General features: G+C 43.1%; 1 protein-coding gene across 2 annotated transcripts in view; it reads left to right on the forward strand.

Annotated features, from left to right (window-relative positions):
• LOC147234690 (neuropilin-2-like) overlaps positions 1 to 26044 on the forward strand; it is a 116856-nt gene that overhangs the window by 36324 nt on the left and 54488 nt on the right. For both annotated transcript variants that reach the window (XM_086145296.1, XM_086145297.1), the window contains exons 4-7: positions 6405 to 6632; positions 8785 to 8940; positions 9015 to 9184; positions 16306 to 16461. In XM_086145296.1, the coding sequence (XP_086001422.1) occupies positions 6405 to 6632; positions 8785 to 8940; positions 9015 to 9184; positions 16306 to 16461 (710 nt within the window). The remainder of the gene's footprint in view (positions 1 to 6404; positions 6633 to 8784; positions 8941 to 9014; positions 9185 to 16305; positions 16462 to 26044) is intronic.

A 26044-nucleotide genomic window follows, 5' to 3' on the forward strand; every position in this document is an offset into this window, starting at 1 on the left:
TGTTACTGAGGATGCTGTAGTACAACCGCAGCCAATATGAGTGCAGTCTCCGCAGCGCGGGGGTCCAATCAGATGCCGCAGTCTGGGGCATTTGCCCCCCAGCTGTTATTGTGACCCAGAATTCACCAGACAGACAGACAGGCATGAACGTGCGGCTGTAGCCCCACGTCTGCACGACACGTTCGCTCGCTAGAGCGCGGCAATATTTTGGTGGCTATGGTGACGCCCGTGACCCTGAAAGGCCGGCCTGTCTGCGCCACTTGCCTCCCAGGGAGATACTGAAAATCACCCGGTAATTTTTTTTGTCAGGAGTGTGAGAACACTTGTCATTGCTTGTCATTGATTTATATATATTTTTTTTTTATTTATTTTATTTTCATATTGATTGAATCATTTATCCATTTATGTGCTTGTATGTTTTATTTATTTATTTGCAGTTTCTGATGCTTAGCTTTTTTGTTTTTTTCTTTTACATTTTGTTCTCACATATTTGTCATTTATTTATTGTTTTATACTATAATTCATATTTTATTCGCATGTTTTGCTCATTTTTTATTATTTTTTATTTTATATTCATATATATTATTTACAAATTCATGTATTTGCTAATCTATTTGTTTCGATTTTTTCATTTATTTTATTTTATTTACTAGTATTTGTCAAGGGACCGGATTCTGGAACATTAATCCAGCGTACGGGGAAGGGATGATTTTGATCAGATTTATTTAAAGCTGATTTCCATCTGTTAGATCCCTTGGTATCTCTATGCTGTAAAACAAATATGAGCTTGCGAATATAGACTAAAAACCATTTTTAAGAAGCAGTACAAAAACCAGCATAAGAAACATGAACAACCTACCTGTAAGTGCACGGATATATTTTTTTGCAAATTGCGGCTCCCCCTCTGCAAAGCTCGAGAAGATCCCTGTGACGAGCGATGGACTCGCAGGTCCTGGGAGCACATAAAACATGAATTATCTAAATTAAAAGTAAAGACCTCCCTCCTCCCCCCAAGACGGACACTGCTGGTGACGTAACTGATGGAAAGTTTGTTAACATCCCACCTGGGGAATGAAGAGAGAGATAGTTGAATGTCTCCACATGTTATGTGAATGAGAGGGTGAATAGCTGTATGTCTCTATAAGGATAGGGTGAACCCTATCTCACCCAGTTGGGATATGTTTCAGCCCCCCCCAACAAATAAATGAATAAGGTCGACCAATCAGAATCCTTCCTGATGATGGCAATGAATAAAGAGATGAGTTCGACCAATCAGGTTACTTTGTGATGATGGCAGACGCCCCATGAATGAATGAATGAATGAGTTTGGCCAATCAGGTTGGTTTGTAATGATGGCAGATTCCTCCAATGAATGAATGAATGGCAGAGTTCCACCAATTGGCTTCCTTTCTTGTGATGGCAGTGAATGAATGAATGAGTTCAACCAATCAGATTGCTTTCCGGTGATAGCACATCCCCCCCCATATGAATGAATATGAATGAATTCCACCAATCTGGTTGCTTCATGATGATTGCAATGAATGAATGAATGACTCTGACCAATCAGGTTCCTTCCTGAATTACTGAATTACTGCATTACTGAATTAATGAATGAATGAATTCGACTGACCAGGTCACTTCGTGCTAATGGCAGAACCCAATCTGACTGGAGGAGAGATAGAAACACTGTTTGTGTTAAGTTTGACAATAGAATGATTGAGTGTGTCCATAGAAAAAAGAATATCAATTTTATTCTAATTCATTCTCTCTCACGCTTTCTCTCTCTCTTTCTCTCTCTCTCTCTCAAACACACACACGGCTCATATAAATACACCTGATAAAGCAAAATAAATACACAGCAAATCAAATATACAGAAGTTTAGCTGTTTCTTTGTGGTGCTATCATAAATATCCATGATTTCCTCTTACCGGTTGTTCACCGGTTTCTATAATGAGGAAAACATCAGATTCACTCATGATTACATTAATAAAGTTCTTATTTTCTGTAATATTTCTTCTTTTTGTCCCGCACCTCATGACCGGTGGTCCGTATCTATTGTAGCCGTCAATGAGCGTCTGCAGCCCGAGTTGGCACTGCTTTTCAGGCTGGTTGAGCATTTTGGGTCAGTGACCGAGGTCATCAGCGAATAGGAATCGCTCTTGTTGCCCGGTCAGCTCCGGGGGGGGAGATCACTCGCAAGACAGACGTGCGGCAATCTACCCAGCAACATGCACACACACACACACACACACACACAAAATAACAGTTGTAGTATTAGATGTGTCCGAGTGACTATGCACAAGATATAAATATAAATATAAGTGTTTGTGTGTGTGTGTGTGTGTGTATTAGACACTGTCTTACACAGGATATTTGTTTTTACTTTTTTATTTTTTTGTATCTTATGAAATTAATAGATATGAGAAGGTTACTCTTTTTATTTTAATTCGTAAACAAACAGAATTGTCACAATAAACAGCCTGAAGAGGATTTTTAAACACCTGCAGGTCCTCACTATAAACATAATAATTTCCCCTTTATCTTTGGATGGATAGATGGATGGATGGAGGGATGGAGGGATGGAGGGATGGATGACAGAGGAGGAGGAGCAGATCGGGTGGAGAAAGGAGGGCACAAGTGTTTTTGTGATGTTCATGAACGTGAAGTAATGAGGAGGGAATAAAACCGCTGCTGGCCACAGAGTGGGTCAGGCGAACACACACACACATACACCCACCCACACACACAAACACACACACACACACACGCACACACACACACACACGCACAAACACACACACACACACACACACATGCTCACAGTCACGCAGACCTGCATTATCCATGGACGGACTCTGCAGGGGGTCCAGACACAAGTAAGACTGCGTATGCATGCATGCGTGTGTGTGCATGTGTGCGTGCGTGTACATGTGTGTGTGTCACGTGGTAATGGCTATGAGGAAATCAGCCTGGAAAGTGGGACAGAAAAACAGTCTTCCAAGACAGCCGCTGGTGGCAACATGGAGTGGAGACCATCACGTGGATTTTAATGAAACTACAGGAAGTCTGGGGTTTTGTAGTTTTTTCTTGAAATCGCCTCCGGGTCGAATCCGCATCAACGCGAATCTGCGCCACGCACTTCCTCTGACAAAAGAGCAGAAGACTTTTACAAAAATGAACATCAAGGAAAGAGACGCCACCGGCACCCGTCAACTGACAGCCCGTCAACGTCCTGGTCACAAAGCCCGGAGATTCCCGAAGCTAAAGTAGCATAGCGGCGGCGGCTGCGATATCTCATCAGTGTCCGCTCGCGTCTGTCTGTCAAGTGGCCACTCCAATATTATGACTGACATTCCAGTCATTAGCAGGGGGTTCATGGGTTATGATGGTGGAGAATGGCAAGGAAAAAACATCCGGTTGACAAGTAGAAACCTTGGACAGACCCGCTCAACGTAGGCGGCATTCTGCCTCGACCGGATGGGGAAGAAAGAGAGGGGGCGAGAGAGAAAAGACAGAAAGCAAGGGTGTGCTAGCGGGTTGGGAGGGACTGCTGCAAAGGATCCCTTTCGACTAAAATGAGTAGCGCCACTTGCTAGCTGGCAATAGCTGAGATGATTCAGTAACAGCTTTAATAATATTAAAAGAAATAACAACGGTGGATAAAGCCAAGCCGCTAAAATGAGAGAACCCAGGGACTCGGGAGAAGATACGAGGTTACTGTCATGCATTGATGAAGAGTAAGCCGACAGCAACGTAGCTCGGGGCTAGACGAGATTTCTTTTTTTTTCTTTCTTTCTTTTTTTCTCCAAAAACAAAAGTTTGAAGCCTATTCTTAGAGGGCATTCGCGCCCTCTGGGTGGAGATCTGAAGAGCTTGGTAACTTAGCATTTTTGAAATATCATAATGTCCTGTGTATTTTTGAAGATAATTTTATACCTATATGAATACCCCCAGGCTACAAATTGTAGTGCTTCCTCTACATCTGACAGTTTCAATGCACTTTACATGCAGGAATGGACTTTCTCTTAATGTGTTACTTACTTCCCCTTCGCTCTGCGGTGCTAGCACGCAAGCACAATAGCAGACACCCAAACAGACTGGAGGGAAATGGGTTACTGTAAGAGGCTTAGACAGTCAATGTGTGTGTGTGTGTGTGTGCGTCTGGGTGTTTGGCCACACATGACTGAGTGGTCTGGAATAATAGACTACTCGGTGCAACCATTTACTTATGTGTGTGTGTGTGTGTGTGCGTAAGAGCATTAATAGAGGGGGTATTACAGATGTTCGGAAAAGGAGACCATCAGATTATAAGCCGAGATCATTATGTGCGCATATGTGTGTGTGTGTGTGTGTGTTGATAATGTAAACGGCCAGACCTCCCGGGCATGCTGCTGTCAACATGTGCGTCCTTCAGCTTCTCTACTTTCCAGCTCTCCCAGTGTTCGGTATCGCTGACTTTGCTCTGCTGCCCAACGGCGGCAACAACTACGTCACCCTTGAAAAAGTGGAATAAGAAGGGAAGTGGTTACAACGCAATGCATGTTTTAGAAACAGGAGTAGATGTGTTTGCAAGCCGCTGGTGCCGCAGACGCAATGCCAATAGTGATTAAGCAGGGATTGTACTTAATTCATATATTTCTTTCACCTCTGATTCGGAAAGCGAAACCCCGCTTCAGTTTCTAGACGGAGGATCATCCCGAAGCCTGGGAAACTTCTGGACCGAGCCAATGCTCAATGCCTGCTTCCTGCACTAAAAAAAAATATTTTTTTTTTTTAACCCTCAATTATCTGTAAATAAATCAATCTGTGGCTAGAAAGAGGATTTTCGCTGATGGAAAGTGCTTTTGGAAGGGGAGGTTCAGTTACCAGGCTCCTCTTCTGTGAAACCATCTTCCACTCACCAACGCTCCTTCTTGAGAGAGCTTATGCTTAACGTTAGCCTAGCAAGCTATATCCCATAATACACCTATCTCATTCTGAACCCGTGTTCCATTGTGAATGCTTGACAGTATTCCTTTTTAAATATCTAATATTAAAAGCAGTCTTTTTCTGTGATATCACGTGATGCAATGCAGATTTTGGGTCTCCATCCCGGCATTTGATCATTGTTTGTCCGAAACCTTCTTTTCCATTTCACAAACCTGAGGTGTCCTCTTCGTGCGCCAAACTACAGTACGGTCATCAACAACGTTCTGGTCATGGGCCAATACTTTTTACCCTATATATGCTCCCTTTTATGTAATATTATTAGGGAACACCTCATAAATTTTCAATTCTATGCAGATGGCACCAAGTTGTGCAACTCATCGGAGCCAGATGAAGCCAGTGGGTTTATTAAACTCAGGACACGTCTTAGGGTCATAAAAGTCCTGAAGACTGACAACTTTTTATCGCTTAACTCAGACAAAACAGAGATCATCAATATGTGCTCTAAATATAGCTGATTTTATGATTAGCAAGACATCATTTGTGCCCAGTCCTCCCAGCCCTCAAACTCTCTAAGTCACACCTTTGTTTTCTATCCCCAACGCGCTCACTCATGGGGTAAATGTCAGGTTTCTGTAAAAAAATTTTTAAAGAATTTGGTCGAGACAGAACTACCTCTGACTCAACTTGAATACATTAGCCATGGGCTCGCAGAGATTTCTGACTGGGGTTCTTTACTTTGACCAGTGCATTTTTACCCCATGTATGCTTCCATTGGGTCGTATTATTAGGCAACACTATAAATTTTCAATTCTATGCAGATGACACCCAATTATACAGGACTGTCTCAGAAAAATTTGAATATGGTGATAAAGTTCTGTAGTTCTGTAATGCAATTAAAAAAACCAACAAACTACTTTTTCATGATATTCTAATATTTTTAGATAGGATTTTCTTCAGATGTAAGCCATAATCAGCAATATTAAAATAATAAAAGGCTAGCAATATTTCAGTTGATTTGTAAAGAATCCAGAATGTATGACATTTTTGTTTTTGTAATAAACCAGTGGGTTTATCAACCTCAAAACATCTCTCAGTAGGTAAGCTTTGGGACGGTGGAGATTTCTGGGTGTGATGAGGGTGAGATTTAGTTTGCGTTAAGGAATCTCTGATTTGACGGTGGTGGAAAGGGGTGACATCATCATTTTTCGGGTCTTCGTCCTGGTCATCGGATTATGGTTTGCTGAAAGCCATCTTTTTCAATTCCACTAAATTTCCACATTGGTTCAATTCAGATGATATCATGGATGAATACTAATAAATGGGTTATTATACACAAAACAGTCCTAAAATAACGAACGCTAACAATGAGTTAGCAAAGTAGTGAGAGGTATCCTTTGGAAAATTGGATTTTGTGTTTTCTCTTACAATGATGAGATATTTCATGACTACGGCTCTTGTCGTTGCATCCACCCAGGGTCGGACTGTTCCCGCAACTTCACGAGTCCCACCGGTCTCATCGAGTCCCCGGGGTTCCCCGACAAGTACCCCCACAACCTGGAGTGCTCCTTCATCATCATCGTGCCCCCCAGCATGGACGTTACCCTCACCTTCCTCACCTTTGACCTGGAGAACGACCCTTTGCCGGGAGCGGAGGGCGACTGCAAGTACGACTGGCTGGAGGTGTGGGACGGCCTTCCCGGAGGTGAGGCTCGAACCCAGAAACGGGCAGGTGTTTCGATTCTTCATTCTTTTAAAGACAAAAAAAAAAACGTGAAGTGGGTTTCATCCCGGGACGCGATGAGTGCAGCCTATGAGTGTGTGAGTGTGTGTGTTCCGTCCTGCCTACGTGATTATTGACTGAGGTGGAATAGAAACTATTTTAGTAGCTCTGCGTTGGTAGATGAAAGCTGAGCTTACAGGCAGGAGTGCTGGCAACCGCTGTGAGGAAACAACATACTTTTGCATCGGGAGGGGGGGGGGTAAAATAGAAGATGCGGAGATGATGGGAAAAGAAAAAGAAGGGGCGGTGAGAGCGTGAGGATATTTTCGAGCTCTGGATGCGGCGCTCGGGTTGAGGGGGGGGAGGCGGGGGATGAGAGGCGCAAAGACGCTGGATCCGCTGGGGAGGGAAGGAAGAAGAGGGGAGCTGGAAAACAAGGGGGGAGAGTGAGGAAAGGCCAGAGGACTCCCGGTCTGCCTGCAGTTAGAAAAACAGGAGCGTTTCAAGGGACTAGAAGGAGGTCAGGACACTTTCCTGCAACGGAGAGCGACTTCAGGGCATCTGGATTTCACAACTTTTTATTTTCTGCCACCAGATAATAACCATCCCCTTTCACTTCAGAAATATTTTTTAAAAATTCTAAAGTTCAGGCATCCGTCCGTCTTCTGCCGCGTATCGTGCACTCAGCAGGGGGATGCTGGAGCCTCTCCCTGCTGTCATTGGGCGAGAGGCTGGATCCACTTGATCCTATCACACGGCCACATGTAGAGATATACAACCCTTCACCTCTCAGTCACACATCATTTAGAGAAATACAACATTTGGATCACACGTCAACCTACGATTCATTCAGTCATCCATTCACAAATTGTTCATTATCAAGATAATTAATAATATTGACAAGGCTTAATCATGCAATGGTTGTATGTTAGCTTCAGTAATAAATGATAGCGTTAGCATTGTAGCATTCCCCATTTAAAAATCATTGATGCTTCATGTATCCACATTATTTTTCCCCATACATATCATAAGGCATGCAGGTGCTGCGCGTGAAATCCATTTTTACGCCCGCTGATGAAAACGGACAACCGGATTGGTTTTTTTTTTGATACCAGCAAGCTCGTATATACAGGACTGTCTCAGAAAATTAGAATATTGTGATAAAGTTCTTTATCTTCTGTAATGCAATTAAAAAAACTAAATACACTTTTTCGTGATATTCTAATATTTTGAGATAAGATTTTTGAGTTTTCTCAAGATGTAAGCCATAATCAGCAATATTAAAATAATGAAAGGCTTGCAATATTTCAGGTGATTTGTAATGAATCCAGAATGTATGACGTTTTTGTTTTGATAATTCGCATTGCAGAAGATAAAGAACTTTATCACAATATTGTAATTTTCTGAGACAGCCCTGTATCCCCCATGACCCACCTCTGAGTTGTTTTTTTTCACCTCTCATCGTCTCTTCCCCAACTCTTCCTCTTTCTCCCTTTTGTCCTCAGCGCTATCAGGAGAAGAGTTATTACTGTTGTTTGCTCATGAGCCCTATTTCAAATATCCACCCGTTCTGAAAGGGAAGGGGGGAAAAAAAATCAATACCCCCCCAACACCAATCGATTGCTGGCTGTTTTCTCATCTTCCGCCTCCTCCGCAGGCGTCCCGCCCGAATGTGTGTGTGTGGATTCAGGGTGTAGCAGGATAAATCTACTATCCTTGCACTCTCTCTCTCTCTCTCTCTCACACACACACACACACACACACTCCCGGAGGCTCTAGATCACACTCATCTGTTTGTGTTGACACATACAAGTTGGCATATTAGCGAGGAAGACAGTGAACGAATCACTTAGATCTCTGGATTTACGCTCGCTTCTGTTGCTCGTGGGACAAAAACCGTGTCCGGTCCAGAACTTAGAACGATCCGAGGTTGACGGCTGAGCAGACGAGACAAGACCAGGACAAGACAAGACACATTACCTGACATGGCCGTCAGGGGACCGATGAGCTCACTGGGAAATTAAGGGGATTTTAAAATCAGACAAGGAATTGCACCAGCAACCGCTGACAGTGTTCGGTCTTTGTTTGGATCCCAGTGACAGTTTGCTGGTTTTCTGTCCCGTCCGTCCAACAGTGGGCCCTCTGATTGGTCGATACTGCGGGACCATGGTGCCCCCGGAGATCCAATCATCCACAGGGATCCTCTCCCTGTCCTTCCACACCGACATGGCCGTGGCTAAAGACGGCTTCTCGGCGCGATACAACATGACGCACAAGGAAGTCAGCGAGAGTAAGTTTGATCGGTGGGTTCGGTTTTACGCCGGAAACTCAGATCTAAAACTCCCATTTCCCTTCCTTTCGCAGCGTTTCACTGTAGCAACGCGTTCGGGTTGGAGTCGGGCAAGATCACGGACGACCAGATCACGGCCTCGTCGGCGTTCTACGACGGACACTGGCAGCCGCACCAGGCCAGGCTGAATTACGATGACAACGGGTGGACACCCAACGAGGACAGCAACCGGGAGTTCATACAGGTCGGTCTCCCTCGGTAGAAGATACTGAGAGTCTGTCGCTTCCATCCGCTCGGTTCATTCTCATGTGTGAGTCGGGTAAAAATAAAACAGATACCATCCTAACGGGAAGATTGATAGCTTCCTTCAAGTCTCTAGAGGCGAAATTAAAAATAAATTAGAAAAAGGGCCGCAGGGAGAAGTCTGATGTTCTATCACCTTGGCTCAATGATGGTGTCTTGTGATGATGAGACACCCCAAAAATACTGGCATTTGAGCGCAGATAGTGTCCGAGAATGTTCCTTGCCGCCCGGTTCATAGTTAATTCCTGTCAAATGCTCTACCAACTGGACTTGGTGTCTTGGTGGACATTTCACCTCTCACCCCAGTGGCTTCTTCCAATGGACCGTGGGGGAGTTTCCACTATGTAACTCGTCTTTGGCCAATCCCAATTGAGCATTGATTCGGGTCAAGAGGGTTTGTTGTGTTCATAAGTGATTTGTTTTGCTGAAGGATTGATGGGGTTGTTGTACAAAGGTATGAATTCCATGGTCTAACCTGATTTGGAATCTTGGACACAATTTTACACCAACCCTACACGGCTGAGCTGAGATCCTTCATGAGCATACCAGATCCATCTGCACCGTGCAGATTACCGGTAGAGATCCACAACCCGAACCGGTTCCCAGCCGCTACTGCCGGAGCCTCAACCCGAGAGAACTAACAGGTTTCTTTCTACACGTTAGCCTTACGATTGCTTACTCAGATTTCAACTCAGGTGAGTCCCTCGAATTTGTACCTTTGTTCCCTAATCACTTGTTAACATCACATACTTTCTTAACCAACCGCCGATGCCCAACTCCAGCAGTCTACCAAGCCCAGCTGCAACGGCAAAATTTGACTTAGATTCGATGACTCCGTCCGATGATCGGTTTCCGTGGCAATTGGGGCGCAGGTTGCCCCTCAAAGTGGCAAAGAAAGGGGAGATGGGGCTATGATGCAACCTGTTTATTTTTCCCCTTTCCTGGCCATCAACTCAAAGATTACTGTCGCATTGTGCTGTAGGAAGGTCATAGAACAGTAACAATCTGTTCTTAGAAATGGCTTAAAATGATAAATTGGCAGTGAAAATGGCTGTAAATTATATATTTGGCAGCTGCGGCGAACCGGGCGAGTTGGGGGGATGGACGGGCGGGCGGGGGGGATTAATTCCCATCTCAATCTCAGCCGGGGCCCCGCACTTCCCGAGCCGTGTTTTTCCATCCAAACCCAAATGTGTCATGAATTGAAAACAATTTTTCAGAAAAAATTGGCAACGGTAAGTACGTTTCCTTGCCACTTCCTTGAGGCATAAAACATTTTTTTTCTCCGCCTTATGTGGCCGCACAAAGCAAAATAATCACCTAGTGCTCGTAGCGCACCACAGACGGACTGGGGGGGGCTCACTTAACTGAAATAGTGAATCTTGCTCGTATGGAACGAGGAAAAGCCCAACTCTGGATGGAGTAGTAAAGAGATGGCGTCGTTATCTGAACAGCATGTTACACATAATAACTGCAGAGCTGCTATATTGGTATCAGTGTGTGCGGGAGAAGAGAAAAGTGGGTGGTGTAGTGATATCAAGGCTCTAGCAGTGAGATGCCTCTTTTAGGCATTGTTTCCAGCATTTCCATCTCCTTGCCAACTTTGTGCCATCCCTTCGCCAAGCCAGAGTTATGAGTTAGTCTATATAACGGAGAGGCGGGGTGTTGGAGGGGGGTTCACGCACCTCTCAGACAGAAATGGATTCGAGGCAGCCCCGTGAGGAGAGGTTCTACTCGGCGAGATGCCTTCTGTAAACAACAGATTATCTTGTTGGGTGTCGCCTTCCTGGAGCCTCGCAAACTCAGCATACCGGTGTGTGGCGGAGTCGGATCCATTTTCGTGCTCGCTTCGGCGCGAGCTAGTACGTAATATTCATTTATTTATTTTAGTCGGGCGCCCCCTTCGAGATTTGCGTTTGTTTTTCAAGGACAAGCCCGACAATAAGTGAACGCAGTCGGCAAGAAGGGGGGAGATTAAAAAAAACCTAACCACGGATCAAAAAGTGAAAAGAGTGGCGAGTCGTCAATTACTTAGTCAGATGAGTTTTCAAAAACCGAAACAAAGCAGGACAAGGGAAAAAAAGAATAATTACATAGTAAAACTTTTTATGCTAAGTTTTATATTGCGCTCTACTTTGTAGTTCTATTTGTTTTCAAACATTCCCAAACTGAAGTTTATCCCACAAGTACTGCTGTAAAGTCGGTAGCGACACTCGGGCGTCAGGACAGGGGTCTTTGAGTCACGAGCAGGCAAATGCCCCTGGCTTCCGTTAGAAAACTTAAACTTTTTAATTTTTGTTAACCTTAACCCCCCTCCGAGTGCTTGTCAAGGAGCCAGTGAGAGCATTTGAGTGCTGTTTTTGAAAGACTAAAAGTTTGCCAGCGGAGGTTCAGAGAACACGTGCTCTTTATGCTCTCTGGTTTTGAAAGGAGTGCTGCCTGGAAACGACGAAGCGCAGATGTGAAGATGTTTCCGGGGGCTACAGGCCAAAAAAGTGGGATCATCTGTGAAAAAAAAAAAACAGAACGATGGGATTACCAGAAAAACGACTTAATTTTATGAAGTACACTGAAGTGGAACCAGTATACAGCCTTGCGGCACCCCATTTCCTACAATTTGGTAACAATGCCATACATTTCAACTCCAATATATCCCAATGAATTAGAACTTTTTCAGCCAATCAGGTTCTCCTTACATTTGCATATTCATTGAACCCAGAGATTGCACAAAATACGCTAAATATATATAAAAAACGATAAACATTTAGCAGATAGTTTGAAAAAAAATTAGATGGATGGGTAAAAAAATAGATATTTAGATGGATGTTTGGATGTACAGAAAAATAGATAAAGTGGTAGATGGTTGGACAGAAAGAAAGAAAGAAAGAAAGAAAGAAAGAAGGAAAGAAGGAAAGAAAGAAAGAAAGAAAGAAAGAAAGAAAGAAAGAAAGAAAGAAAGAAAGAAAGAAAGAAAGAAAGAAAGAAAGAAAGAAAGAAAGAAAGAAAGAAAGAAATATGAATGGATGGGTAAAAAACAGATAAAGATATTTGGATGGATGGATGGAGGGAGGGATGCATGGATCAATGGATTGATGGATGGATGTGTAAAAAATGGATGGACAGAAAAATAGATATATGAATAAAGAGGGAGGTGGTTGGCCAGAAAGAAAGAGTATTGACAGATTGAAAGACAGATGCATGAATGAAAAACAATCCAGACTTGTAAGATCTGGCCCGCGGTCTACCAAAGTCGGGCATTCTATAATTAGGCTTTCCCCCGGCCTTGTTCATGAGGGGTTGTCTAAACATAGCCCCTAGCAGAGCTATCAGATATTAGCTAAATCTGCCGCACTTGTGATACAAGTTTCGCCCCCTCGTCCGGACAACAAGGGCCCAAAAAACGAAAAAAAAAGAAATCAGAAAAGCAAAGTTGTTGCCCCCAACCCCCCTGCTTACCTCCCCACTTATTATCAAAGCTCCGTGGCGGCTGACCTCCAGAGCCATCAAATACAGGAAGCAGAAATGGCCAAGAGGCAGCACTTGCCCGAGGTCCCATCCGTCTTGGACATCCTTCCTCCTCGGCAACTGACAGCCAGAAGCCCCCCCACCTCCGAAACGATCTGACATAAAGAATGCGCTTCCTATGAATCAATTCTTCAAGACCCCCTTCCCCCGCCGCCTCCCCTCCCTCACACATGTCCAATAAATCTTCCTCTTTTTAACATTTCAGATCAGCCGTGTAATCGCGTCAATCCGCAGGCGAGGCGCCCGAATCGCGTTTTATTGTTCGTGACACGTCGGGCGCTCGTGGAAAATCGGCCCGACAGCTCGCGTCTCTGCCTCCCGCGGCCTGGGTTCTCCGCGTTCCACGGAGACCCCTCAGCTGTTTGCTGGTGTTAACACCTTTGGCTCAGTGTGTGTGTGTGTGTGTGTGTGTGTGTGTGTGTGTGTGTGTGTGTGTGTGTTTATTCCAAACTGCTTCTGTCTTCTGACGAGCAGCTGTCATAAATGCCGACATGCCTCTCCTTGCATGTTCTACCTTGTGGTCTCTATTTGAGCATGTGTGAAGTTTGATGAATTGATCAGCAGGCTGGTTCGATAAAACGCAAAAAAAAAAAAAAAAAAATCAACGCTTCGGAAACAGGAAACAAGAAACCGTCTCTGCAATCAGAAAAAAAGTTTGTTTTATCATATTTTTTTACAACAAGCGATGTCCATCGTCCCCTTAGTTCCAATAGCTAACTAGCAAAGGATGCTAGTTTAAATGGGACAAACTGATCGATATCCTTCCCTTGATTGATAAGATTGAGAAGACGCGCAATTGTTTTGAGTCGAGGCAAAGGCTCGAGGGGATGATTTAAAAACCAACGCGTTCTCCATTGTGTATTGATTTGTTAATATATATTTATATAAAAATATATGTCTATGTATATGTATATATATATATATAACACAGACATATATATTTACACATGCATTTTAACATTTTTATTGATTAATTTATAAAAACATCTCAATCTGAGACCTCCCCAACCTAGTTATGCTACCTCTTATGATACATGAATGTACCCAAGTTGAGGTGCAATTAATTTCAATAAATAAATGATAAATGTAAAATATATATGTATATCATTTTCTATATAGAATATTATATGACTATATAAACAACCAGGTAAATATTCTTATTATGTACATTGTTTAATGATTTTTTTAATATGTTTATATCATCATCATACAGATAGATGCGTATAGATAATCATCTCATTCTGGGGGTATGTATGTCTATGTATGTGTGTGTATGTGTGTGTTGTGTATACATACACATACATACACACACACACACACACACACATACACATGCACACACATACACACACATTTACCACTTTCCCTCTGTATGTATGTATTTTCCCTATGTTGATAGCATCTCTGTCCGGGCTGTCCTGCCGTCTACGGTTCCAATGGCGCCACCCGCCCGCCATCAGTATTCTGCCACGGTCAGGCAAGGTGTGGTGCAGATTGATGATGTGTACGCCGGTGGCTCAGTTATTCCAACGGCGGGGTGATTGATGAGGATCCGTCCCGGGGAGGGTTCACTTAGCATCCCTGGCTCTCATTTGTTCCTCACCTTCTTCTCTTCTTTCTCATTCTCTCATCCGTTCCCCTCCTTGGTTCCGGACTATCGATTAGTTGTCTAGGTGGATCTCTGTCTGGCCCTAAGCAAGCGTCCGTGTGTGTGTGTGTGTGTGTGTGTGTGTGTGTGTGTGTGTGTGTGTGTGCGCGTGTGTGTGTTGGAAGTAATCTAAAACACCTGTCTTTCTGACAGATAACAAACGCAGCATTTTACCTCCCCCGGTGTGTTGTACTCTTCCCCTGTGGGACAACACACACACACACACACACACACACACGACTGATTAAAGAACTAGTTTCAGCAGCACCCGCGGAGGGGAATAAATAACTGACAGTTGAAAGCATCTTCATCCTCATTTCGTATTGTGAAGCACAGGGTCTGCGTGAACACGTGTTTTCCTTCCTGGAGTAAATGTAAGTACTACTCCCCCCTCCGCGACAAAGTCATTTTACAAAACTGAAGCACATCGTGATGGGGTGCGCACGTCATTTCATGCTTTTGCACGTTTTCACTCGGTATGATAGCATTATTTCCGACGCAAGAATCGAACTTTTCCTTGTAATGCAGAGGAAGGGCCTTTTTTTATTTCAGTTATGTAAATGAGGGGGGCTCTGTGATTGGTCCAGGGGGAACACCACCTCTGGTGTAGGATCCATTAGCCCCGCCCCCTGGCTGATAGGCAGTATAGATAATAAATAAATGAATGAATGATGAATGAATATTACATATATTTTTATTTCTTAGCATATATCAATAAAGCAGTCATTCATTCTTTAACTTAACTACTTATCCTGCCTTCAGGGTCGTAAGGGGTGGAGCCTATCTCGGCTGTGATTGGGCGAGAGCTGAGACTCATCTCAGACCAATCACAGAGCCACATATAGGGACACACAACCATTCACCCTGTCCTTCAGAATCAGGATCAGATTTTTTTTTTCTTTTTATTTTCTGATTACTTTATCATATATATATATAATTTTTATTTATTATTATTATTTTTTTATCTATTCTTTTTTTTGATTTCATAAAAAAAAAAAAAGATAACTAAATTGGTCTAAAACATACTACTTCACTTTTGTTGTGCTGCACATTGTATTCAGGACCAAAAAGAAATAAGATAAAAACAACTACTAAATATCCTCAAACTGCTTTTTGTCCCCATACCAACCACCATACCTCCACATATACATCTGGGAACTGACTAAATAGATAAATATAAACGGATAATTAAGTATATATATATATATATATATATATATATGTAAACAAAATATGTACAAAATATGTATACAAAATATAAGAAAATTGTTTTGAATGAGGTCAGTGTTTTATATACGCACATACACACACACACACACACACACACACACACACACCCACTTCCATACCTATATATGTATATTCCTGCCCCTGTTTGGATCACCCACTCAGAGTTTGATTGGTCTCTGTTTTCAGGGAAACAAAAGCGCGGAGCAAAGCAAATTTTTTGCAAAAAAGCCACTCCGGGCATTCCAGACACGTACTGCAGCGTCCGCGGCCAGGATGGAGGGGTGATTATAGCATTCGTATCGGAGGAAATTAAAATGAGCCCCCGGGTCGTTACGATCGATCAGAAAGAGAGAGAGGGAAAGAGCAACGGAAGAGATGGAGATGAGGAGAGGGGAGGAAGGAGAAAGTAGTATATGAAAGCTGGATGCTGATTAGAGGAGGTCCATGTTTTAGCCGAGTCACGCTTTGGAAAGTGGAAAGGACCAGGATGTTATATTTTTGTATTTTTAGGCTGTCATTTGAGCCCCCCATTTCTGTAAACCCCAACCCATTACTCTAGAAGAAAAAAAAAACTGCTTGACTGTTTGCGTGTGTGTTTGCATGTCTGTGTGTGTGTGTTTACGTCATCACCCCTTTAAAGCACCCTCTCTCTCCTCCAGGTGGATCTGTACACACTGAAGGTGCTCACAGGCATCGCCATGCAGGGCGCCATCTCCAAAGAGACAAAGAAGTCCTACTATGTCACCACGTTCAAGCTGGAGGTCAGCACCAACGGAGAGGACTGGATGGTTTATAGGCATGGCAAGAATCACAAGGTAGACACACACACACACACACACACACACACAAACGGGCCTGACATTGAACTTAACTTCTTAACTTCTTGATTGTACAAGTAAATCATGGGCGGGCAAATTTTTGTCTCGTGAGCCGAAATGGGTTCTAAAATTTGACAGAAGGTCCGAGCCAGGAACAAACGGATGGAATATTTGCGTGAACTAATATGCATGACATAGATAGAAGGGAAATATATTTCAAATCCAATGAGTAAAAGGATTTGGACATTTTTTTCCAGTGCATCAGAGTCTGGAGTTAGTTTTGTTGTTGCTATTCTCAGGATGGATCTGATGTGTTGGTCAGTTAAACTGGATTTGTGAAAGGTTTTGTTGGTGTTTTTAGGTTAAAACAAACACCATTAGCATCCTATGTGTCGTCCTGCGGAGATTTACAAACATGGTTTATTGCTAATTTGAAGGCCGACACAAAACTGCATCAGTACTCGATTCTTTACCGCCGTTTGTATGAGGAAAATTTTGCAGTGTCTGTAAATCAGCTTTCAGTCTCTGAGGTCTGAGGTATGGTCGCCTGTTCTTGTGTTGACTGCTCACTAGCATAGTTAGCATGCTTTGTGGCAAACTTACGGCTGATATCTTTCACCATTTTCCAGATGTGTGAATGAGATGGTGAATGGTTGCATGTAGGTGACGTGCAAATGAATGACGTATTGGTTGGTGGGCTTTCGCTAACCCCGCTCTCTCGAGGGAACAATCGAATAACTATCTGGTATCTGAGGTGTGTTAAAATATTAGCATGCTAGGATTAAGCTCAACACGTGACACATTTACAACCTGAATTTGATGATAGTGTAATGGCATCAAGACCAGAGATAACTCCAAAAAATGATCAAAAGTGGCTCAAAACATAAAATATTGCCGTTCAACAGCAACATCGCACGTTCGTTCAAGTATGTCTGTGGAAGTTCTCAGTCATCCAGGTCATGGTGAATTCTTGTTGAAATCTTCTTGTCATGGCAACTAGACTTGAATTTCTTCACTTGAAGATGTTTCACCCTTCATCTGAGAGGCCTCTTCACTCCTTTAGTTCAAGTAGCTCCATTCAAAACGACGCCCATCCGTGTACAAAATAAACAATCACATCGTCAACATACAGGCACAGATCGGTTTGTAAGGAAGAGAGTGTACAACGTGGCTGATATTAGCGTCGAGACTCCAGTGTGAGGAGCGGATGGCGGCCCCGATGCTCACCGCGACGCCGACATGCGCACGTGGAGGCACGCCAGGGGAGGGAAACGCAAGACGCGGTTTATGCAGCAGGAGTTGACCACAGGCCCAAAACTCAACCTGTCTGCAATTACAACCGCTCTACCGCCCTTCGGTTGGCGTAATTTAAGGGTTTATGACCGAGCCAGAATCCCCACGCGCGCACACACACACACACACACACACACACATCCCTAAGTGATACCTTACATCATTGCATGCAACGACATTTACACCGTCTGCTTTTCCCATCCCATCTGGTTACCGTTATCTACCAGTCAAAGTTCTCACCACACTTTTTTTTATTATTATTTTTTTTAATCCACATGGAATTATGTGTCTCCGTGTAGAAATTAAGCAGATGGTACCGCGATACGCGCTCGGATTAAAGAGCGCACGTTTTGGGGCTGTTTAACGCATCTCGGCTGTCACCGCTAGCTGCATGCATTGTGCGCTGACCTCCGCTATTCCTCCAGGCGCACTTACGAATTTGTATGACCAGTTCGGGAAAAAAACTGCAAGGAGGAATCGTTAGAGCAGGGCTGATCACGTTAGAGTTTATGGCGGGGAGGGGTCTTCTGTGAATTGCCCATCCCGCAAATGTTTATAGTCTGACTTCGGGGGGGAAGACGACTGATGGATAAAACACAGCGAGATGCATGGAAAGGTAGTTTGGGACGAAAAGGGGCGGGAAAAAAACTTCGACGGTGAGGAACTTCGATAAAGTCGATGCGAGGTGGGGATCGGCAGGAAAAAAAAAAACAAAAATGTTTCATTTTTTTAAAGGGTTATTTAATTGATGTACCAGGCCTGGGAGGGCGGGAGGAAGGGGGGAAGTCCACATCTGCGGTAAGTGGGAAAGAGTTGTGATTTGAAACAGACGCAAGTGAAGCTCGGATCGGAACCCTTCGGGACCTTAAGGGGGGCTTTGGAAATCATGCAAAATGTGCAAATGATTAGAAAGAGCCTACTTAAATTATTTGCAATCACAGAAATCAAGAAATTATTGTAAATATATATATATATATATGTACTTTTTGCAATATGTAATAGTGTTGTTCTTTATTGCACATCTTTCAGTCAGTAATGAACATTTTAAAATAAATTACTCATTTCCGTAATTTCCAGACTGTAAGCCGCTACTTTTTCACACGCTTTAACACTTCAGCTTAAACAATGATATGGCTAATTTATGGATTTTTTGGTGCTGACAAGCTTCATGCCACCAAAACATTTAGCCTCGTGGACCAATCAAATGCAATAAATTCTTAAGATCAGTCAATTTGCGCTTCATGCACACCTTCATCATGGATAACACATGAATAAAATGCATATGATAAAGATTTTAAGTTAAGGGCAATCAACCTGGCTGTCAAAGAAGGAAATCAAATAGTAGGACAAAGCGGGAAAAGAAAATGGATGGATGGATGGACCTTTCCTTGTGTTATTTATTATTAATCTTTTTCACCAGCCATGTGACAGGCACTGTTCAGAAAATAGCATTTCCAGTATGTATTTGTGGATATTAGCGGAATGTATTTAATTAAAAGTTGAAAAAAAATGTTTGCGTGCGCAACGTAACAATGTAGACACCTGCGATTTACAGACAAGTGCGGCCTTTATATGTACATATCTATTCATTTATTTATTTTTAGCTGCTGCGGCTTTTATTCAGATGCACATAGGCCTGGAAATTACAGTTAATTCGAGGGAAATGTAACAGTCAGTGAGCGTCATGAAACGACTCAGAGAATCGAGGTTTCACCCTGGAACGATCACAGGACCACAAATAGAGACACAAAACTATTCACCCTTTCATTCGTACATATTTCCATGACAATTTAGAGTCTGTCTGTTTGGATGAATAGTTGAATGTCTCAGCGGCGAAGCCTGCCTTTCGCCCAATGACAGCCGGGAAAGGGGCCAGCTGCCCCGCGACCCTGAATGCAGCAGCAATAGTGAACAAATGACGTCTTTTTTTGTCATTTCTATCTATTCACATATAATCGCGTGCAATGCCAGGCTGGGCTACATGTGTTTTATCCATGTCTGGCGTTTTTTTTTAAGGGTCGGGGGCCGAAAGGTTGCAAGCCCAGTTTGAATGACCCCCTTCCTCGCATCTCGTCCAGCCACGCCGTCGCTCAAACTAAAGACAACAAAAATATGGAAGGGGATTAATGATATCTCTGCGCTGGTATCGCAACCCATAATCTCCCCGTTGATTCCCTGATAACCCTGGAAAGCAGCTCTTCAGAGCCTAACACTGGCAGGGTGAGGGCTCAACATAAACCGGCCGATGAGGGTTTTAAACCTCCCAACCCACCGTCGCCCACTGAGTCGATATGTGAGGGTGTATGACAGTTCGCCCAACGGTTATTTGTTTTTTCATTGGCTCCAGCTGTTGGCATTTCCTGTTTAAGTGGTTTCTGCGCTGCGGTGCTGATGGGGGCGGATTCAGAATGAGAAAAAATATAAAAAGGTGAGAAAGAGAATCCCATGGTCATTTATTTGGTCCTAGAACTGCGGCATCGGTTTGATTCGGACCAGATATTTGGATCCGCGCTTTTGTTTACAAAGAGACAACATGTGTTGTTACTAGTATAATGAATCAATTAGCGGACAACAGGAAGTGGGCAGGAAGAAGAAATTGTAGCCCGGAATTATACCTGGAACCCATCATATGTATATATGTGTTTATCATTTATTCATTATCTACACTGGGATTCAACTTGGACCAATCACAGGGCCAAAAATAGAAAAGACCAACCATTCGCTCGTGCACTCAAGCATCGAGGCAATTTAGGGTCTCCAAAGGGTCTCGTCCTGCATGTTATTGGATTGCGAGAGGAAACTAAAGATGTAAATCAATATTTATTTTGATTTTATTGCTCAATTTTCCTGATGTTTCTTTTTTTTTTTTTTCTTCACAATAATTACGCACCAGTTAATCAATTTTCAACATATCACTACGATGCAATTCAATTTTGTTCTCACTGTCATCCTATCAGTCATTGCCCGTCGACGGTGAATATTTCTTCGCAGCTGAATCCGACGCTCACGCCTTTATTACTCACCTGTAAATCTCACTCTGTCCGAAAAAGCGAAAAGCGTGTCGCGGGTCAGGATTGATGGGAAGGGAAAATCTAAAGCGGCATATTAAAAAGTTATTATTTCATAATCCAGATGTTGGCTTGGTTTGTCTGACGCGGTGAACTCGTTCTGAACCGCCCGCCCGTTTGTCTTTTCTCCTGACGTTTTCATTCACTCGCCCGTCCGCGGGTCACCCCAAAATCTCTTCATCCATCACACCCCCCCTCCACACCACTTCCCTCCTCACCCCTCATGTTTCTGAGAAAGTCATCATGGAAAAGATGTGTTTTTGCCGTTGGAGCAAATTTCTTTTCTGCGTGCTTGTGCTAATCCAGAAGAATTATTGAATGGTTGTTTTATAAACTAAAAAAGGAGCTGTGTCAGAGGAGGTGCAAAATCTAATCAGGGACTTTGTCAGGCATCAAACTCCCTCGCTCCCGGTGCAAAACTATTCAGAGACGGAAACCCGTCAGCGAGCCGATTGGGCAATTCCAAGTCTTCCCAAATTGGTGACTTTAACCGGAGACGGAGGTGAATTTCTACCTCCAAACTTAAAGGATGGAACCTGTTGCAGCTGTTGGGCCTAGAGAACGGTGATTTGTGCGATGGGTAATGTATTTGATAACAGCATTTAGAAGCCCCGTCGATAACCAGATGGGCCAGACGGGATAAATGTTAGGAGTGAGGTGTCAAATTCGCAACAACTACGTTTTTTTTTTTTTTTTTTTTTTTTTACGATGAGCCTGAGAAAAAATCGGGGTTCCCACACGTCCTGGATAATCTGTGAAAAGCATTGACCGATTTTCCTCTCATTAAAAACACACGATTGAGAAGAGAGGGAGAGAAAAATAAAACATCCCCGGAAAAATCTGTGCCGGCCTGAGAAGTAATTCCAACATTCTCCTGTTTTACTATTAGAACATTTTGTGGGAAACAGATGTTCACGTTACGAGATAAGAGCATGTAAAACCATCCCCCCACCAGTAGGAAAACAGTTGATAATTTTTAATAGGATATTTTATTTTTATTTTATTTTACTATCCCCCACTTAATAGCAAACATAAACACTAGTAATGGACAGTGAAACCAATAATCGCCTTTCTGTTTGTTGTCGCCAAATTTGAACCCCGTTTCTCCAGAGAACTGCATTTTATGTCAGGAAGTAATGCGTTAACATATCAGCCACTCACAGCACAGTTATTTCAAGGTGAAAGTAAGCTCCAGGTGAAGTTAGCATTTATACGAGTTATTAAGTTTTAAAAGTCAATATAGTGAAATCACTAGTAGTTACAGATTTGCAGTGTTGTCCATGAGTTTGTCAGCCAGATGGCACAGAGATGTTTTAGCAAAGTTCAAATAAGCCACAGTTTTCAGCCAAATTTGTTCTCAATAGTTCATAGTTACGTTTCAAAAGTTACATTTCAAGAATTCAAAAAATCTGATACTAGCAGGAAGCTACACAAGCTACACGATACATGCAGGAAGTTTCCTAGCAGAGCTCATGCTAACCACATTGACTTAACAAGGCCTTATATCATATCAATGCTAACACTCACATCTTGCCTTTCTAGAATGTTAGCATGTTGATACTGCTACCATTTAATTCTTTTTTTACTTTTTTTGAAAGATGGTAAGTGGTGGCCTCTACTTACTCCACAAGAACTTGTTTTTCTTCCCAAGGGCTATGAGAACAATATAGCCTCATCAAGCTGCAATACAATATACTGTGAAAATATGGGAAGCTACAGTTATTATGCTTTATTTCATGACGTTGTAAGCGGTTGGCAGCGTTTTCGATATTTTGGTCAAAATTAGAAAGTAATGAGCCGCTAATTTTGTTCCCGAAATGTTGTGATTTTGTGTTTAAACACTTTTCCCGCATCAGTTTAATGTAGAATGTGGTTTGGAAAGTTTCCATGAGGCTAATGCTAACTACACTAAGCTAACCAGGCATCAGATCAACACTGACAATCAAAGCTTGCCGCATTTCCAAAATCCCAATTTGTTGATATTAGCGAAACAAGCGCTGTTTGGATCACCTCAAATATATTTTTCTTGACTTTCCTTGGGGTTTTAGTATTAAGCCTTTTAAATACTCATGAATGCCATGTTGTTCACAGCTTGCCTCAATTCTTGAATGCTAGCATGCTAAAATTAGCCAAACTGGCGCTGCCAGGATGTATTATTGTTGACTTATTTCAGTAGTATTAGTGGTGTTTGTCAAATTTGGGTGTTTATTTAGCATTTTATTTTATTTGAAGGGCTATGAACGGCCTGCTTACTGTGCCAGGAGGGTCAACGTCGGCGCCAATAAAGGACTCTATTTGCCTAGATAGTCATTGGTCCGAATTTTTTTTCTTAAACCACAATATTAGTGAGACGTTATATGTCAAATAGATTTAAATCTCTGGGTCGCTTCTGAACTTTTTGCTGGCAGCCATTACACTGCTGGACTTTAGCCAGGAACACAGAGGGGGGAAGCCCGCTGCTTTCACCTTAATCTGAATGGAGGAATGTGTGTGTGTGTGTTTATGCATGTGTGTGTGTGTGTGTTGGGAGGGTAAAGTGATGGCGAGAACGAAGGCAGACGCAAGGAAAAAGCAGAATGGGGAGGAGGAATAATGAGACTAGCAGACGAGTGTGTTGACCACAAGTCCCAACGGATGGATCAGCAGAGGAGGAAGAGGAGGAGGAGGAAGAGGAGGGAAAATAAAATAAAAAGATATGTAGGAGGAGGGGAGAAAGGAAAAAGAATTGGGGAAACAAAAAGGAGAAAAGAGGATGTCTTTGGTGGACACGCTCAGACGTCAGCTGCCATACAGAGGTGTGTGTGTGTGTGTGTGTGTGTGTGTGTGTGTGTGTGTGTGTGTGTGTGTGCGTGTGTGTGCGTGTCCTTGAGTGATGGAATGAGAGGAGATGCGGGTGTTTTATTATTTTATAACTCTAACCACTTACACACACACACACACACACACATCACGGACATTTGAATTATTTAGCGTGTCTGCGCCAGTGTCCTCCCCAACTGACTGACAGAGGCGGTGTCGGTTCACGACACACACACACACACACACTCTCAAACACACACCTCTGAACAGGGCAATGAATTTCATATTGCTTTGTTAAGTCCAGGTGATTTGTTTACTCCTCTGCAAATCAGCGTCGGTCTAAGATGACGCTTTTCTTCATTTTCAGACACACAAACGCACACACACACACACACACACACACTGACCGCCCGAGCCAGATGGGGCTCAGGCAAAAAAATGTAAAAAAAATAAAAAGAAAAAAAATATTAAATGAAAAAAGAAAATGGTAAAAAACTAAATTCCAGGCGCTTCCACTCCGCTAGCGCTGTGCTCAAAGGTGCAGATGTGTTTTTTTTTTTGTTTTCTTTTGCAAGAGGTGCCATTGCATCGTGTCCTTCAGCCAACTGAGACACCATTGTTATTCAGCGGCGAGTGACTTTTAGATGTGGGGGGCTTCCGGGGCACTCCCTGTTCGCCACCTTTGACCGCCAAATGTGAGATGAAAGTAATTGAGAGACGATTTCGATCGCGTTACAATGAGGTTGTTTGTATAGGCCGGAGTGTGTGTGTGCATGTGTGAGTTTGTGAATGTGATCCGATCACGAGTGGTCACCTGAGCCAGCCCCGTGCCAGGTGTGAACTCTTAAGAGTGCATGCTTGACGTGAGTTTAATTTGCGGTGTCGGTTCACATCGTCTTTTAATGTCAGACTATTAACGCTATTAACGGGGCGGGCACACACACACACACACACACACACACACACGCAGTCCATTAGCTGATTGCTATTCAAGCCTCTTAGAGATTGTTATGGGGGAATTTAGGACTGTAAGACACGGGGATTCCGTGGAATCCTACCACAGCATCAGCTGCGGTGACAGGAACAACGGTATCTGTAATTACAATGTCGTAAATTAGCGTAACGCTTCCTTTTCTTCTACCTTGCTTATCTTTTTTTTTAAAGAAAGAAATTCTGAAAATAAAACTAAGCTGATGCAGAAAAGCTCCACCAGCTGATGCTGAAGCTAAGAAATATGGCCACCTTGACTAACAGTGCGAAGGTTCCCGTGACAACGTGATGATTTTTGAGACGATAACTCACGAGAGCCATCTTGGGACAGAAAAATTCCAAGAACGCGGCTTAGAAAAGTGTCCGGCTTGGATTGGTTTCGGGAAATACCACACAAAAAGGGGAACTTGAGTTTTCAAAACATTGAGAGCCAAGTTTCCACAGCATTTGTGCATGGCAGGAATCATAAGTACGGACTATCAGATGGGTTGATGTGTTTTATTTCCTCTCAGGGCTGCTTTGCCGTGTGAAGAACCCCACCATTAGCTAACGCTGTACTTATTTTGGCCCAAAACGTTGATGTTCCTTTGCAAGCCCCAGAAACCCCTCAGTGGCCAGAAGAGCTTGGAGCTCTTCATCAGTCAATTTCTCGCTGCTTCTTGTCCTGAGAAAACAGACAACCAGTGACTACTGTACTTTTTAAAAATAGCGTTCTGCATTCTGCGAGAAGTATCTGGAAATGGTCACGGCTTATTAGCTACAACAATCACCAATGGTTCCCATGGAACCGTAAAAAGAGGTCCCTGGAGACTCCTCCGTCCCATTTTGTCACAAAAGAAACAACTGTTAAGCAACTGCGCAACTTTCAAGAAAATGGCGATTTCCTGGTCCCGTACTTGGATAACAAGTTCTACCAATCACCAAGCATCTACTTCATCTCCTATGGAGCCATAAAAAGATCCTGCCACGAAAAAAAAGTTTCTGGAAAGGTTCTAGGAGCTTCAAAAACTGCCTATCGTGCAAAAGCGGCAATCAGAAATACAAAAAGAAACATCACGTGAGAATGACGACTGGAAAAACAAAAAGGATAATGCAACTTCCTCACCTGAGGTTCCCACAATGTCAAAACGTGGGAAAAAAAAGTGATATTTTTCAGCAACTCAAAAGCGATCAGTGTTCCGCTTGGTCCGAACACAAAACGGCCAAATTATAAAACACTGGAAAGCGTTTCCTGCCGTTACCAACTACATCTTTTATCAGGAGATGCATCTCTTTAGGAAGCCCCGCCCCCTTTGAGTGATTCCAGCAACGCTGGTGGATGAATCAAACGCACCCTAGTGGTCGGCAGTAGTGGTTTGAGCCCCGTCTATGGTGATAAGCTCAAACAGGTGTGTGTGTGTGTCTGTGTGTCTGTGTGTGTGTGTGCGCTG

This window comes from Fistularia commersonii, chromosome 4 (genome assembly GCF_037954325.1).
Source record: "Fistularia commersonii isolate RoL2024-O1a breed Wild chromosome 4, RoL_Fcom_v1.0, whole genome shotgun sequence".
NCBI lineage: Eukaryota > Metazoa > Chordata > Actinopteri > Syngnathiformes > Fistulariidae > Fistularia > Fistularia commersonii.